Source organism: Propithecus coquereli, unplaced genomic scaffold (assembly GCF_000956105.1).
Source record: "Propithecus coquereli isolate 6110/MARCELLA unplaced genomic scaffold, Pcoq_1.0 Scaffold28, whole genome shotgun sequence".
NCBI classification, from domain to species: domain Eukaryota; kingdom Metazoa; phylum Chordata; class Mammalia; order Primates; family Indriidae; genus Propithecus; species Propithecus coquereli.
Window position 1 is genome coordinate 14,527,333 of NW_012148396.1, and position 17,519 is coordinate 14,544,851.

The following is a 17,519-nucleotide window of genomic DNA, read 5'->3' on the forward strand; positions in this document are numbered from 1 at the left end:
AAAAAAAAAAAAAAAAAAGAAAAGAAAATTCTCCTTTAAAGCAGAGCTCTTCTAAGCCTTGAAAGAAAATGGTACCTGAATCAGTGTCTTTTAGCAAGAGAGCTGCCCTTGGGCAGTTCCCGTCTTCTCTGACTGAATGTCTGCAAGCTGCTGAATTCTGCCGATGAGACATTATTTAGCACTTAAATGAGACAGGAAGACAAACCTTAAGATGTTCCAGTGATCGCTGGGACTTTCATCGGGCCCCTTTCTGACTCCAAGGACCACGACAATGTTCCTGGTGGAACTTTAAACTTATGAAGCCAAAGAGGAGCATCCTGTGTTATGTTTAGTTGTGTTTTTTTTTAAATCTCTTTCACTCAAAAAGCACAGACTTCTTCTCATGTGTGGTACTGACTTATGAGGACCAAATGACAGGATGCTTTAGAACTGCAGTCCCCAACCTCCAGGCCGAGGACTAGTACTGGTCCATGGCCTGTTAGGAACCGGCTGCACAGCAGGAGGTGGGTGGTGGGCAAGCAAGCGAAGCTTCATCTGTATTTACGGCCACTCCCCATCACACGCATCATGGCATAAGCTCCGCCTCCTGTCAGATCAGCAGCAACATTAGATTCTCATAGGAGCCCGAACCCTACTGGAAACCGCGCATGCGAGGGATCTAGGTTGTGCGCTCCTTGTGAGACTCTACTGCCTGATGATCCGAGGTAGAGCTGAAGCGGTGATGCTAGCACTGGGGAGCAGCTGCAAATACAGATTATCATTAGCAGAGAGGTTTGACTACACAATAAACGTAATGCACTTGAATCGTCCCAAAACCATTCCCCACCCCCTCCCTGGTCCGTGGAAAAACTGTCTTCCATGAAACCAGTCCCTGGTACCAAAAAGGTTGGGGACCGCTGCTTTAGAAGAGTTGCTGTCTTTAAAAGACACACTTGTTCTTAGTGTATACGTATGCTATTTTATTTGGGAAATTCACAATTCCTTATGTACACAACAGAAAAATAAAATCTTTAGAATTGTGAATCCTGCTTGCCTGTTGTACATGAGAGAACATAAGTATATCCCCTGCCAAGTGTAGCATTGTGTGTGGTGGGTGAGAGGCATGTTTTTTAATAGGCTTGCCTTGAGTTTTCAATAAATGGTGCAACAGCTAAGTGATTTTGCTACAGAGTCAGAGAGATCTATGTTGGAAGCTGACCTCAGCCACTTTCTACCCATGTCCAATCTTCCACCTCAGAGGATGAATGTGGTGCCAAATGGTATCAGAGGAGGAAGGTGCTTCACTGTGGTCTAGCACAGGAAAAGCAAAGTACCAGCTGAACTAAGCTTGTCCAACAGGGCAAGGTGAAAGTCTTGTGTATCTTTGCTCTAAGGTCAAGCAGTGTCTGACAATCGATGAGGAAATTAGTAACATTTTATAAATCATCTCTTTCCATACAAATGCTGAATTGCAGAATTTCTGCACACTCTTCACCCTAGATAGAGTTTTTTATATAATTATGATGGAAAAACTGTGGTGACAACTGAATTTCTGAACCTCGTGCAATAGTAATTTAGATGTATCACTCACCGAATAAGTATTTTAAAGCTGGAAGGAAGTTTAAGAGTAAATTGGTCCCTTTTCTTCCACGAATAGAAGAGGCAACTGAGGCACAGAAGGATGACATGACTTCAACATTGCATTGGACATGCATCTTTAAGCTCTGCCCACACGGCACCACAAGGGTTTTGAAATTCTATGGCTACTGGAATGAGTATAGTTCTAGGTCCTGCCTAGGACCCAGATAAATTGGAGTCCTGGGCTTGGAAAGATGGAAGGACAATGTAGCTGGGGCAGTGGTGAGGGCTGGCAAGTGGCTGGGCTCTAAATGCAGTGGAGCCCCATGAAGAAGAAGGAGCAAGGCAAGGCCACGGTGCCTGCTGCAGTCCCCCTGTCCATCATCACCACGAAGGCAACAGGGGCCTGGACAGTGTTTGTATGCACCACTTCTCTCCTGGCCAAACACACCACCCTTGTTTTGGATCAGAATGTGTTTTTTTAATCTGTCAATTATTAATCTATCCAAACAACTGATAGAAAACTAGACAACAAATAAGCAAGACTATGGAACTCAACCACACTAACAATAGGACCCATCGTCCCACCCACCAACAGTAGAATACACATTATTTTCAAGTGCCCATGGAACATTTGCCAAGACAGACCATATCCTGGGCCATAAATCAAACATTAACAAATTTAAAAGAATTAAATTTATACAGAATATGTTCTCTGATCACAATGGGATCAAACCAGAAATCAGTAACAGATAACAAGAACATTTCCAAACACCTGGAAACTAAAGACACACTTCTAAATAATCCACGGGTTAAAAAAATCTCAAGGGAAATAAAAAAATACATTGAACTTAATCTAAATGAAAATGCAACATATCAAAATTTGCGGGATAAAGTTAAAGCAGTACAGAGAAGGCAATGTGGAGCACTGAATGCTTAAGTAAGAAAAGAATAGCCTCAACACAAGAATCTAAGTTCTACTTCAAGAAAAAGACCAAAAGAAACCCAAAGCAGGCAGAAGAAAGGAAATAAAGATGAAAACAAAGTTTGATAAAATTGGAAGCAGAAAAACAAAAGAGAGAAAAGTAAATACACAAAAAGTTGGTTCTTTAAAAAGGTCAGTGAAACAAACCTCTAGCAAGACTGATAAAGGAAAAGGAAGATGCCCCAAGCTACCAGTATCAGAAATGAAACAGGGTCTGCAGACATTAAAAAGATCATAAGGGAACAGCAGGAGAAATTCTGCACACCTAAGTTTGACAACTTAAAGGAAATGGACCAATTTCTTGAAACAAACTACCACGACTTACCTAATGTAAAACTGATAACTTTGAATAAACTTATGCCTATAAAGGAGATGATTTTATAACTTAAAAATCCCAGGAAAGAAATCTCCTGGCACAAAGGGTATCACCAGAGAATTCTATCAAGCATTTAAAGAAGAATTAAACACAATCGATTCCGGAAAACAGAAAATGTGGGTACTTTCCAACCCATTTTTGAAGCTGATATTACCTAAGGCAGAAAAAAAGTCCCTCAAGAATAGACATGCAAAAATCCCTAACAAAATATTAGCTAATACAATTCAGCAATATATAAAAAGAGTTTTTTTAAAATGAGTATTACTAAATACTATGACTAAGTGGGATTTATTGCAGGGATGTGATGCTGATTCAATATTTGAAAATCAATTAATGTAATCCACCATATTAATGGGCCAAAGAAAAAAATCCCACGATCATTATCAATTGATGCACTGAAAGTATTTGGCAAAATTCATGCCCATTCACGATAAAAAAAAAAAAGTCTCCCAGAAAACTAGGCATAGAAGGAAGTTTCTTAACTGGATAAAGAACATATACACAATACCACCAGCTAACGTGACACTTAATGGTGAAAGACTGAGTGCTTTTGCCCTAAGATCTGGAACAAGACAAGAATGTCCACTCACACCACTGCTATTCAACATAGTGCTGGAAGTTCTAACCAGTGTAGTAGGCAAGAAAAGGAAATGAAAGACATACAGATTGGAAAACAAGAAACAAAACTCTCCCTATTTGCAGAGGCCGTGACGGTTGAAGTATACAGAAAATTCCAAGGAACCTGTTAGGAAAAAAAAGCCTCCTGAAACTAATAAGTGAGTTCAACAAATTAGAAGCCAATTCATCAACATATAAAAATTAACTGTATTTCTGTATACCAATTATGAACACAGGAAAAATGAAATCTGAAAACGAAGTATCATTTACAATTGCTAAAAAAATTTACTTATTGCTCAAAATAAATCTAGCAAAATATATTCAGGACTTGTATATTGAAAACTATAAGCTATCGATATAAGAAATTAAAGGAGGCCAGGTATGGTGGCTCATGCCTGTAATCCCAGCACTTTAGGAGTTCAAGGCGGGAGGATTGCTTGAGGCCAGGAGTTCAAGACCAGACTGGGCAACACAGAGAGACCCAGTCTCTTCAATAAATAAAAAACATTAGCTGGGTGTGGTGGCGTGCACCTGTAGTGCCTCTTAGCTACTCAGGAGGCGGAAACAGGAGGATCACTTGAGCCCAGGAGTTCAACGTCACAGTGAGCTATGATTGTGCCACTACACTCCAGCCTGGGCAACAGACTAACACCTGTCTCAAAAAGAAAAGAAATTAAAGGATATCTCAATAATGGAGAGACACATTATGTTCACAGATTAGAAGAACCAACATAGCAAAGATGTCAATTTTTTCCAAATTGATGTAAAGGCTTAACACAATTCCCAGCAAAATCTCAGCAAGATTTTTTTGTAGATACAGACAAGATTATTCTAAAATGTATAGGGAAAAGCAAATGAACTATAAGAAGTTTAGATGCGTTAAAATAACATTGAAAAAGAGGAATAAAGAGGTGGAATTACTCTATCCAATTTCAGGACTAATATAGCTACAGTAATCAAAACTGTGGGTATTGACAGAGTGACAGACACATAGATAAACAGAACAAAATAGAGAACCAGAAATAGCCTACACTAGTTAAGCCAACTGATTTTTGACAACTGCATAAAGCAATTGAATCCAGGAAAGGTAGTCTTTTCAACAAACGCTGCTGCAGTAATTGGGTATCCTCGGAGGGTGGGGGAAGAAATTAGATCTAAATATCACACTTTGATTTTATACAAAAATTAACTTAAAACAGGTAATGAATTAAAATGTACAGCATAAAATTTTAAAACTTTCAGGGGAAAACAAGCGAGGAAATCTTCAGGAACTAGGGTTTCATGAAGAATTCTTAGACATTACTTCAAAAACATAGTCCATAAAAGAAAAATCAATAAATTGGATTTCATCAATATTAAGAACTTTTACTCTGTGAAAGATCCTGTTAAGAAGATAAAAAGACAAGCTACAGATTTGACAAAGAAATCATATCTAGAATATATAGGAAACTCCCAATACTCAACAGTAAAAAAACAAAATAAAACCAAAAAATTCATTTTTTAAAAGGGCAAATAACATGAAGAGACATTTCCACACAGAGGACATATTTATGGCAAATAAGCACATAAAAAGAGTTCAATATCACTAACAATTAGGAAAATGCAAATTAAGACCACAATGAAATAGCAACCTATTAAATATATATCTATTAGAGCAGCTAAAATAAAAAATAGTGACCATACCAATTGCTGGTGAGGACACAGAGAAACTGGATCTCTTAAATGTTACTGGTGGAAATAAAAAATGTGATAGCCACTTTGGAAAAAAGTTTGAAAAGGCCCTGAACAACTAAAATACACCCATCATACAACCCAACAATCACACTCCTGAGCATTTATCCCACAGAATAAAATTTTATGCCCACATAAAAACCTGTATACAAATGTGCACAGTCATCTTACTTGTAATAGACAAAAACTAGAAACAATAACAACGTTCCTGAAGAGGTGAATGGATAAACAAGCTGTGATACATCCATACCTTGAAAGGTTACTCAGGAGTAAGAAAGAACAAACTACTGGTATACACAACTGGAATGGATCTCAAGACCATTTTGTGAATGAAGAAAAGCCAATCTCAAAAGGTCAATAATTGCATGTACGTAACAGTCTCAAAACGACAAAAATACATAAATGAAAAACAAATCAGTGGCTGACGGAAGTTAGGAATTTGGGGAGATGGAAGTGGGTGTGACTATAAGGGGATAGCAAGAGGGGATCTTTGTGGTGATGAAATAGCTCTGTATCTTGAGTGTAGTGGTCGTTACACAAGTCAACACATGATAAAACAACACAGAATCACGCACACACATTGTACCAATGTCAGTTTCCTGGTTTTTATATTGCCCTATAGTTATCAACATGTGAAGAGCACAGAAGACCTTTCTGTACTATCTTTGTAACACTCTGTGGATTTACAATTATTCAAAAATGAAAACTTTAGAAATATATCATCATAGTATATCTTCTATTTGAATAACAAATAACACTCACTTCCAATATCCGGCCTCAGCTTTTTATCATATTCTCTTAGCAACTTGTTGAGAATAAGAGTCACGTCGGTGTCCTGGGATTTTGGAGCCAAGACCCACTTTTGGTTTGACAATGAATCTTCATATTCATCCTCTTCCACCTTTCTGGACCTGTAGTTATGGCACAAAATGTGATGTATAAGTAGCAGCAGTGGCTCCAGGATGTGCCTTAAGTCTGTCCTATCCAAGTACCACTGAAATGGGTAGAAAGTACCCTGTTCCCTCAGCCCAATCATACGTGTTGCCTCTAAAATATAAAAAGAAATGAAAAACAAATGAGTAATAACTGAATAGGAAAAATGCAACTGCTATGAACATGGCATGATGTTTTCATTAAAAGTTAGAAGACCATTCCATGTCCAGGTTAAACTACAGACACCGGAATAGGTGAATCAGTGCCAGAAGATCAACCTGCAGGCAATGAGCGGTCCGTCCTTGGATCCAACTTGAGAACTTCCAAAGGTCAAGGCACAAACCTCCCAGAAGTTATAGTAGGTTGTGCTGTGGTTTCCAACCCCACCATCAACACCTTATTTTAGATGAAGGTGAGACAGCTTCTCCTGAGTGGATTCGCTCAAAATATTTGAGTCTGACTTCCATGCTTCTCTTGGAGGTGGGAGTCCAGGGATCTAGCTAGATATGTGGACACTATGAGGTGATCTGCTTTGCCTGCACTCGCATGGTAGGCAAGAGGCAAGGATGTTGGCTGGCGACTGGTGAAGGCCTGCTGCCAATTTTGCATGCCTCTGGCAACACAAACGGACTCATCTCTTGCACAGGATGCTAATGCAGACATTAGGAATTAAGATCTTTCTAATACATCTTCAACATGTTGGCTTCTTACTAAACGTATCCCATGAATGCTTGGGTATCTCTGAGCTTGTTTCATGCAGGGCCGGCACAACAGCCTCCCCTCCCCAGCAACACACACTGACAGGAGTACTCAAATGCAGGGACCTCAAGATGACAAGCTACTTGTCTTTCTTTCGGGTTCTGGAGTTTTTTAGGATTTTTAAAACTTTTTCCTTATTTATAATTGACACATATTTGACAAGCTAGTTTTCTCAGTGAGTGAGACCATCTCAGACTTGGAAAATAGAGGGTCTCTTTCTGCCTTGGGGCAGCATTTCTGGGTGGACGACCATTGACCCCAGCAAGAATGTCATAAAACAAATAAACCTCTTCCTTTCTCGTTTGTCAGTGTGTGCACCTTAACAACTTTTGTATTCACAGAAGAGAACAAAAAACAGAAAAGAAAACTGCACTGAGGTATATTTGTCCTGACTGAGTATGAGCTCATTTCTGTTTAGCTTCTCAGGAGCCAAAATGTCAGTGCCATGTTAGGGCACTGTGCTCGGGGACACAAGTTTCTTGAAGTTAATTTTTAGAATTGTCTAAATTATCCATAATAAACGTGAAATTAATAAAAGGATAAACTTTTTAAAGTTCATTTCTTTGACTTCATTAAAGTCTTCATAATCATATATATTTAAATGTACATATATGTCATATATTATACACACGAGTCTTTCCATGAGTGTTAACTAGCCATAACATAGACTAGAGATGTGGTCAGATAGTTGAAACCTGGATGAACATACACACACATACAAGAGATTCGGATATGGCCGGGCGCGGTGGCTCACGCCTGTAATCCTAGCTCTCTGGGAGGCCGAGGCGGGCGGATTGCTTGAGCTCAGGAGTTCGAAACCAGCCTGAGCAAGAGCGAGACCCCGTCTCTACTAAAAATAGAAAGAAATTAATCAGACAACTAAAAATATATAGAAAAAATTAGCCGGGCATGGTGGTGCGTGCCTGTAGTCCCAGCTACTCGGGAGGCTGAGGCAGAAGGATCGCTTGAACCCAGGAGTTTGAGGTTGCTGTGAGCCAGGCTGACGCCACGGCACTCACTCTAGCCCGGGCAACAAAAGCAAGACTCTGTCTCAAAAAAAAAAAAAAAAAAGAGATTCGGATAATAAGTATGTAGCATATGTCTGGAAGAATGACTTCCCCGCTTAAATTTTTCCTAGGCTATAATTCTATTTCTTGAATACCTATTGTTTAAATAAATCAGTCACAGAAACTATAAATTGCTGTGGATTTTTATCCACATCCAACATTCACCATCAATAGGAACTTATAAAATTTGGGACGCATATTCAATAAGGGGCATGCTGCATTTCATTATTTGCAACGCTGAACTTTTACAAATGATACACAGAATTTTAAACGTTACTCTAAAACGTTTCATGTCATCAGGAATATTATCAAGAATGTTAATTTTATTTTCTTGCGGGGGGGAGGGGGAACACCCAAAGAGTAGGGTGAAGTATTTGGATAGCTCAGAGCCAAGCACTGCCCACAGGACCAGGCAAATCATTCCAGAGCAAAAGTATCTGGGGCAGTGTGGAGAGAGAGGTAGCTCACCTCAGCAGTCAGGCACAACATTCTCAGGACACCTGGCAGCTCAGCCACTGCCTTCCTCTCTCCCTCTGCTGTGTCTCCTCTTTCTCCTTTCCTTGCTCCCCCTCCCCAGCTCCTCCCCACCACCACAGAACCAAATCATGGGCTCCATACTCTGTTATTTTCGATTGTCCCATGGTCACAGTACACAGATTGAGCACATCGACTAGCTCTGCATCATTTTTTATATACAGGCTTAGTTTCTGAACATTACATTGAGCTACTTCAATAACAGGTATTACAATGAGCCTAATTCTCCCTCTAGTGGTGATGAAAGGGTTTTCCTAAAATTGCGTAAGCATCTTCCTTGGGCAGGTGGGAGTGAGAGAGAACAAGAATAGGAAAGCAGGAGCATTTTCTCCCACCCCTTCAGGTGGTATATCAGGACCCCAGCCCTGCAGCCAGGCTGGGTGGGCAGCAGGCAGCATGGGGTCGGGATGCTCTTGGCCTCTCCACTGCCAGTGCTGTGCTCCTCCCATGCTGAACGAAACTGAAGCCTCACATTGCTGGTGCCAGCCCACCAGCCCCACAGGAAAATCCCTGCTTTAATGAAACGAAATCTCACCTCAGAGGACCCACTAGAACATGGATAAAACAGAAATTTTCTTTTTTTCTAAATTCTAAGTGAGTTATATATAATCTTTATGAGCACTCTGTTCTTTGGATTGTTGGATCATAAACACCATCACTGCAATTAGCTTTTTCTTAAAAATAAATTGGTGATGTATTGTCATTGTCAAACAACTGCTCTACCCTCAGACGTTATTTTCATGTCTGACACCTTTGCTTCAACCAAAAGGACAGAGACAGAGTCTGACGTATTTTTAAACATTAAAAGGAGCTCCTAAACCTCAGAAAGCAGTTAAGCATCTTCAAGTCACCACCAAGGTCCAGGTGTGACTGAGTGCGTTTTATGTATAACGAGCTCATCCATGTGTCAAAATAGGGAACCTCCCCCCACCTCGGGGGAGCCATCACCAGCCACAAAGCACAATTGTCAGAACCTTTTCCAGGGAACCTCCACACCAGGAAGGCATTCCAGAATGCAAATGAGAACCCTCTCAGAATTAATAAGTTTGGAAAGATGACACTGGACATCAGATTATTTTACATGTCTGTAAAATCCATTCAGAGAACAAAGACACTTTCAAAGGACAGACATGTTGCAATAAAGTTAGCATAAAATTTGGATTTTTTCCAACTGATAATGTAATCTCTACTATGAAGGCCAGGGAACCAACTCAGACACAGAACATACCGAAATCATAACATCTGCCTTGGTGGAATGGAACGGTGAGGAATCCCAAGGGATTTTATATGTATTCAGGAATCTCTAAAATCCTGACTGCTTCAGGTAGATAATAAGATATCTTCCTATTGGGCACACAAAGTCATAAGGACAATAGGCAGTTTTTCTTCTAGAATGTTGAGTATCTAGAGATCTAAACAGTTGATTACTTAACCCTGAACTTCAGGTCGCTTCTTTGAATTGGTGGCAATAGAAAGGTCACGTACATGTGACTTTGAGCCTCTACGTTAAGCCTGGTGCTGCCTGCCTGTCTTCCACCTCTAAACAGAGATACATATATCCAGGCAGAAGCAACCACAGAAAGCACATTTCCATTTCTTTTACCAGCTGTCTCTTTAGAAAGAAACTTCAGCTGAACGACCCAAGGAGTGCTCTGCCTGGTTGAGAGAGTTGCCTGTGAGTCACCAGTGGAGTCTGCCTTTCACATTCTCAACTCAGCAAAGATGGGCAGTTTGAAGGGGAAGGCCAGGGCTTTCTTCCTCATGGTAAGCATCTCTAAGATGGGAGTGAGAATTGGGGCCATCTTCACATTTTGTAGGATTTATTTACCTGTCTTCCTAGTTCCTTGGTACTTCCCAAATATAAACGAAAATGCAAGACCTCCTGGCATTGCTCCTGACAGCTGCCAGGCTTGTGGCCCACAAGGATGCTCTCTGATTCTCTACCTCCCAGACCCAGAAATGGAGAAGCGTCAAAACAAGAGTCTTTGGGGAATAGGGGTGCACTGAGATTCCTAGGGTGGAGATAGAGGAAGAGGCAGGAAGCTCCTCTGATTTCCAAAGCACAGAGCAGTCTGCAAGCTTTAACCAGAGATCCAGACAGGGAGACAGAATTAAAGAAACCAACCCCAGAATCTCCAGTTGTGTTTACAGCAATAGTGTTTAACCCTTCTGGTCCCACTGCCCTTCTATCCTCATGAGCCCTCTTCATCCCTTCTGGAGCATTTCTAAGCTCTCATTACCTGGTTGGTGTTCTGGGAGGAAGGTTAAGGGTATTCATGGGGAGATAATTTCTTACATTACCGGGCAGGAGGCTTCTTGTCAATTTCAACATGCTTGCTTTATGGGGACAGAAGAGTGTATGTTCCTGTGTGTGAAAAGTGGCTGATCTAAAAGGGGTGTGTGTGTGCAGAACCTACAAGGGGAGTCCTTTTAGAGAAGCAGGGCTCTTGGCTGCCCATCTGGCCCCAACACCCCCCACACACAAACACACACCTGCCTCTGGCCGGTTAGCTCTTCCTAGTCTGATCTAAACTGGGCTGCTAGAAAATCACGACTCCTGGGTCGTGGGAAATTTCAGAGTGCTGAAAACGATAGAGAATGTCGGTCAAGGTATGTGCGAGAGCCCCTGGAACAGTTGGAGTGGGAATAACGCGCAGGTAAGGAGGTAGAAACAGCTCCCGCCCTGGGATCTTGGTTTTCAAAACCCCTTAAACCACCAGATCCTAAAAGCGTCAGGAGACGAACCCCTTAATCTCAGAGTCCCCACATTCCTGGTTGCAGAGGAGGCTGCTGCCACCCAGCCGGAAGAGGCAGATGGCCATGGCCAGGGGGAGATAGGACAGGTGAGGCGCGGGCGGACTTCCAGTACCCTCCTAGCCGGCTGTACCGCAGCCCAGCCGACGGCGGGGCGCGCCAGGAACTCCGGGCCGGCGCACAGCGCCCCCCGCCGCCCTCTCGCTGGCTCCAGGCCTCCGGGCGATGCGGGGCCCGCGCGCCACTTACCTTGCGTGCAAGCCGGAGAACAAGCAGAGGAGCAGCAGCAGCTTCGGGGCCATGGTGCCGCGGAGCTCGGGGCTGGGAGTCCGAGGCCTCAGCCGGGCTCGGCTTCCTCCGGAGCGCGGGCCTCGTCTCCGCCGGCTCTCCTCACCCTCGCTGCCTCCCCGGCTCCCCTCACCCTCGCTGCCTCCGACGCTGCCGGTCGCGGCGCAACTCCGGCTCTGGGCGGCCGCGGCGGGACAGGTGTCTGCTCGGGCGGCTGGCCGCGCCCCCGACGGCCAGTGGGTCTGCGCGCGGCTCCGCGGGGCGCACGCGGGACGCCGGGCCACCACGGCGCGCCGCCCCCACCCGCGCACTGGCGCCGCGTCCGCGCAGCGGGGTGGCGGGAGCGGGTGGGCGCCGGGGACCCCCTGGCGCGGCAGACCCGCCGTCCCTGCGGCGCCGCCCACCCCGCGGGAAGCCGAGAGCGGCAGCCGGGCGCCGGCGCCGGGGCGGTGGGCTCTGCGCGCGCGGAGGTGGGGGCAGCGAGGCGGCAGTCCTCTGGCAGCGCCTGTGAGGCGGTCCCGGCGGGGAGGAGTTTCCCCAATTACACGCTTGGCAACGCACAAGACGAAAAAATCAAGGTTTGAATGGACTCGGAGTTTGAGGCCAGGAACGAGGGGGGGCACTTAGGGGTCAGGGATGTCCCAGGGTGCCTGAAGAAAGGGATGGGTACCTCTAGCGCAGAGAGCGAGCCCCACAGAGTAGTTTTCCTCCCGCGCTCCTTGACCTCCTGTTGCCCGCCCCTCCCAGCGCGTCTCCATTTAGGCACGCCATTGCAAAGGGTTGGGGTGGTTTCCATCGCACACTTTGTGCTAAGTTGACCGAACTCCTCCTGTGCACTACGAAGATTCTGTGCATGGAAAGGTGGCTTTCTGGGGGAATATTTGGAAAAAAGCTCCCACGACTTATGCCTTTCTCGAGAGACTAACACATACCAATAAAATGGACTGTTGAAGGTAGGAGAGAGAAAGATTCTAAGTCAAAAAGCAAAGGACATTGTTTTTGGTTGAACCATGAAGTGCACTTCGTTTCATGTGTTTTCATATTCCATAGACCAAAAATCACATTTATGTTTTCATTTGTAAGAATTACTCAAAAAGCTAGTCTTTCATCACAGAAGTATTACAGTACCAATAACATAGTAAATCCACTAGGAATTTTGCTTTTCTATACAAAAAAGTTCTTAGAAAATATTTTACATTTTCAAGTACTATTCATAGAATTATGAAAGGATGTGATAATTGTTTCTTTAATATTGTCAAATAGCTTTGTTCATAAAATATATACAATAGTAAGTTGAGGCCCTCTGGTGTTTTCCCCCTTGTTTCTGGATTCTCCAACATGAACATGGCAACGAAGTGGAGTGCAGTTGCTGTTGATGGTATTGCTTTTTAGCAATGGAGCTGTCACCTCTTGGCATTGCCATCTTTCTGTCTCCATGAGGTGCTGGGCTCACCGAGATCACCCCTCCCCAGGACTTTCTCTGGCATCCTCATCCTCCTCTGCTTACCACACTCTCCTACTGAAATATACATGCCCAACTAGAGTCCATTCTTCTATGAAGACTCAGCGATCCTGCACTCTTCCATCTCCAACATCTTTATCACTTCTTCAAGCTTCAGGGGTATATGAGCCTTTATCATATTCTGCCCTAATCTCTAATTTTATGCACCAAAAACTGAGCCTTTAAAAATCAGTTACATGATGATTTATTTTTCCTTGGTTGCTTGTAAAAATATGCCAAGTCTCCATACAATTTTTAAGTGTGCTATAAGAAAGCTTCAAGTAGAAAGAAACAATTCTGTTCTGCTTCTATCTTTAACACAATAATAGGAACACAGGTAAAAATAACCATTAGACACTGGTAATATTAGAGGCCTAGGACCAATACGAAGGCTTTATGTTGATTAAAAGTAAATTAAAATTCTCACATTATTTCTATTTCACAGATGGAGAAAGAGCACAGAGAAGTTAATCCACTTGCCCAAGATCACACAGCTACTAAGTTGAGTACTGAGGGTTAAAATCCAGTCATTTGGCTCTAATGTTTGTCTTAATCACTATGTCATACTGCCTGAGTAGGAGTTCATTAGACATTTGTTATTTGGATCTTTGAGCAAAGTTTTAGACTCCTTACCATATTCTTTATTTTTTGAGCATGAATAAAAATACTTACAAATTGTTTATAATAGAAATAGGCAAGTATTTGAATGATTTTGTAAAATATCAGTATAATGAGAAGTGTCCTGAGATTTTTTTTTAACAGTACAATCAGTGGACGAAAAATGTGATACTCTTTTTACATCCCCATGCTCTTTATTCTTTTCCTTTCTTGCATATGTTCAGTATGCTATTATTATGAATGAATGCAACCTGATCTCTTCTGGCATTTGGAATGCTTTGCTCCATCTATTAAACTTAGTGGGTCAGCTTGGTAGACCTGAACATTTTACCTTGGAAAAAGCCCCCTTTCCTAGAACAAGAATATTTTTAAAGCTAAATGGGTTGAGAGGAAGGGAAAATTAAAGCAAGCTTTGTGGCCATAAGTGTGAAAGCAAAGTGCAAGGGCAAGACTCTTCAAAGGACAAGCTACCAGGCTTTGATTTTCCTCCTTTGCCCAGGTTGACCGGCGGCGGATGCTTTGCGGAGCATGCGCAATGCGCACCCTCCGTCCTGCCTCAGCTTCTCAGCCTTCAGCACTGGAAAAGTTGACAGTTCCACTTGGACAGGCGGGATTTATATCTCCTCACCCTAGCTCACAGGAAGAGGAGGGGAAATAAAAAGTAAGTGAAAAAGAGAGCCACCGCAAGATTGGTGCTTAATCATAAAAGGTAAGGATTGGGGATCGATCCACAAAACTGGAGAACGTATACACTTTTGTGAATGTGGAACGTGCTCCTCGCCTTGCGTGCTGCTTGGAGTTTGGGCTTTAGGGAGGTTTCGGGGAATACCTGGGCTGGCGACTGCAGGAGGCGGGAAGCGAGGCGAGGGGCGGGAGACTAGCTGCCTTGGCCACGGGACCCTCCTGCGGTTCCACGGAGAATTGCAGCTGCGGGTTTCCTCTCACAGCCCGGCTCACCTCCTGCGGCGCCCGGGAGCAGGGCCACCGCGTGGCCGAACGTGTCATCTATCTGTTTTTTTGTGGCTTCTGAGTTTTCTGTTTTGCATAAAGTCTCTCCCACTCCCAAAATTATACTTCTGCATTGTATGATGTTTTATAGTTTCATTTTTTATAAAAACGCCTTTCCTTCGTCAATTAAAAAAAAATTGTGGAAGGATAATACACACACAACAAAATGCACTTATCTCAAAAAGATTACTCAGTGAATTTTTACACATATATATACCATATGTATGTGAGTATCATCCAGATTTTTACATATAGCATATATAGTTACAGAATGTCTCAAAAGTCCCCATACATAGGTAAAGTGGGAAATTGTAGCTAAATGTACATTTACAAAATATTCATTACAAAATTTCACAAAATGTTTCCTTTGTATGGAGACTTTTGGGACACCCTGTATTATATTACATATTTCTCTGCACCCCTTCCCAGTGGCTGGGCCACCTTAAAGTCATTATCAACACTAGGTAACCAACCATCGTCTTCTGTTACATAGACTGGTTTTGTCTGCTCTTGCCCCTCATATACAGTCATGTAACATAATCTATTTATGTCCAGTTTCTCTCACCCAATGTAATGTCTGTGAGAGGTACCCTCATTGCTGCATGTAGCAGTCATTCATTATTTTTTATTGCTGCACCTGGTAGTTCGTGTGAATATACCACACATTTATTTATTTGTTCCCATGCCAATGGACATCTGGGTTGTCTGAAACTTTGCGATATTATGAATAAAAGCTGACATAAATATTCCTGTACACATCTTTTGGCGGACATATGTCCTTATCGTACTTGGTTATCTGACTAAAAATAGAATCTCTAGATGACAAGAAAGGCATATGTTTAGCGATCATAAATATTACTAAAGAGATTTCCAAAGCAGTTGTATTCATTTACCACCCATTGGCTAGACTTGAGTTCCACACAAAGTCTGGAGGAAATGTGGCCTTGCCCTTCTTTTTAATTATCACCACTCTGATATTTCATTCTGGTTTTAATTTCATGGAACTCGTTTCAAATTCTTACCGGCCATTGAATATCTCTTTTATGAAGTGTCATTTAAGTCTTTTGCCCATTTTTAAGCTAGCCCTTTTGCCTTCTTTTTATTCGTAGAAGCTCTTTTTTAAAAAGTGAGTCCTTTAATATGTGTGTGATGAGTATCTTCTTTCAATTGGTTGTGTGCCTTGACATTTTCCAAATAATGTCTTTTATGAATGTTATTGCTTTGTGTCCTATTTAACAAATCATTGCCTACCCAAAGGTCATGAAGATAGTCTACTATGTTTTCTTCTAAAGGCTTCAAAAGAAAGCTCCTCTTTTAAGACTAGGCTTCACTCCTAATTAATTTTAGTATATGATTTTATTTATGAGCCAAAGCTTATTTTTATACAGATAACTAATTGATCTAGCATGACTTTTCTAAAACACCATCCTGTTACCAATAAATTTGCATAAATCAGGTGACTATATATGCATGCATCTTTTTCTGGACTCTGCTCTCTTTATCTATTTGTTTATATTTGTACCCATATCACACTTTTAAAAATTAATATAGCTTTAATTTTTCTTAACTCTGAGTTTTTGTTTTTGCTATCCTAGGTTGTTTGCACTTATGAGTATAAATCAGTTTGTAAGTTTTTCCCCAATTTTCCAACTATCCTCTCTGAAATATTCACAAGCTTACAAAGAAATTATGAAAATAATGCAAAAATTTCTATGTAATATTACCTAATCTACTGCCCATAGTCTAATGTTTCCAGTTGTTCCGATAACATCTTCAATAGCATCTTTCCTATATAGTCTAAGATCCCATTCAGGATCACACATCGCCCTAGTTATTGCATCCCTTCATCCCTGTTTTTAATCTGGAACAGGTTGTTTATTTTTTTATTTTTTGGACTTTTTGATCTTTCGCAATATTGATAGTTTCATTAGACCCAAGATTTTTTTGTAGAATGCACCTCAGTGTCAGTCTGTCTGCTGTTTCCACATGATCAGATTCAGGTTATATATTTTTGGCAGGAATGTGACGTAAGTTAATGTTGCTTTTCTAAGCACCTCACCTTAGGAGGCACACAATGTTGGTCTGTCTTATTGTGGGTCACAATGATCATTTAGTTAAGTTGGTATTTGCCAGGTTTCTCCATTGTAAAGTTACTTTTTTTCTTTTTAAATTGTTAATTATTCTTTAGGGAAACTATTTGAGAATATTTAACTATTTTAGTTTTAATATGCTTTGGTGATTCCTGCTTGCTGGTTGTGAATGGTAATTTTCTAGCTTGATTTTTCCTCTACATTTATCTGTTGGTATTATTCTGTAAGGAAGCACTCTCCCTCTTCCTCTATTGTTGTTTTCAATATGGACTCACGGTTTCTTGTTTTATTCAATGCATTTTAATCCATTACTGTCATTATTTATTTTTATTCTTGAATTATTCAAGAATTAGACAATAGGAGCCTCTTCGAGCTGACCTCTAACTGCTTTTAGCATGTCCCCAGTATTATTTTTGAGATTCATCTCAGTATTTTTATCTTTAAAACATTTTTAAAGTTTTCCCCAGGTTTACTGAGGTATAACAGAGAAATAAAATTTCATATATTTAAGGCACACAACATGATGATTTGATATATGCATACATTGTGAAATGGTCACCACAATCCAGTTAACACATCCTTCACCTCATGTAGTTACCTTTTTCCCTACTTTCTGGAGCAACAAGATTGTTAAGCCTCACTCATAATTTCTTTTCCCAGCCCTTGAATCCAAAATTTCTCCCTGGTTCCTTTCAATGGA

The 17,519-nt window shown here is 41.7% G+C and overlaps 1 protein-coding gene across 1 annotated transcript in view; it reads right to left on the reverse strand.

Annotated features, from left to right (window-relative positions):
• Positions 1–11,711, reverse strand: part of GABRG3 (gamma-aminobutyric acid (GABA) A receptor, gamma 3) — a 498,853-nt gene extending 487,142 nt beyond the window's left edge. Inside the window, exons 1-2 of the mRNA XM_012647993.1 lie at positions 11,564–11,711; positions 6,030–6,178 (exon numbers count right to left, since the gene is read on the reverse strand). Of these exons, the coding sequence (XP_012503447.1) occupies positions 6,030–6,178; positions 11,564–11,616 (202 nt within the window). The 5' untranslated portion in view covers positions 11,617–11,711. The remainder of the gene's footprint in view (positions 1–6,029; positions 6,179–11,563) is intronic.
• Between the last annotated feature and the right edge of the window lie 5,808 nt (positions 11,712–17,519).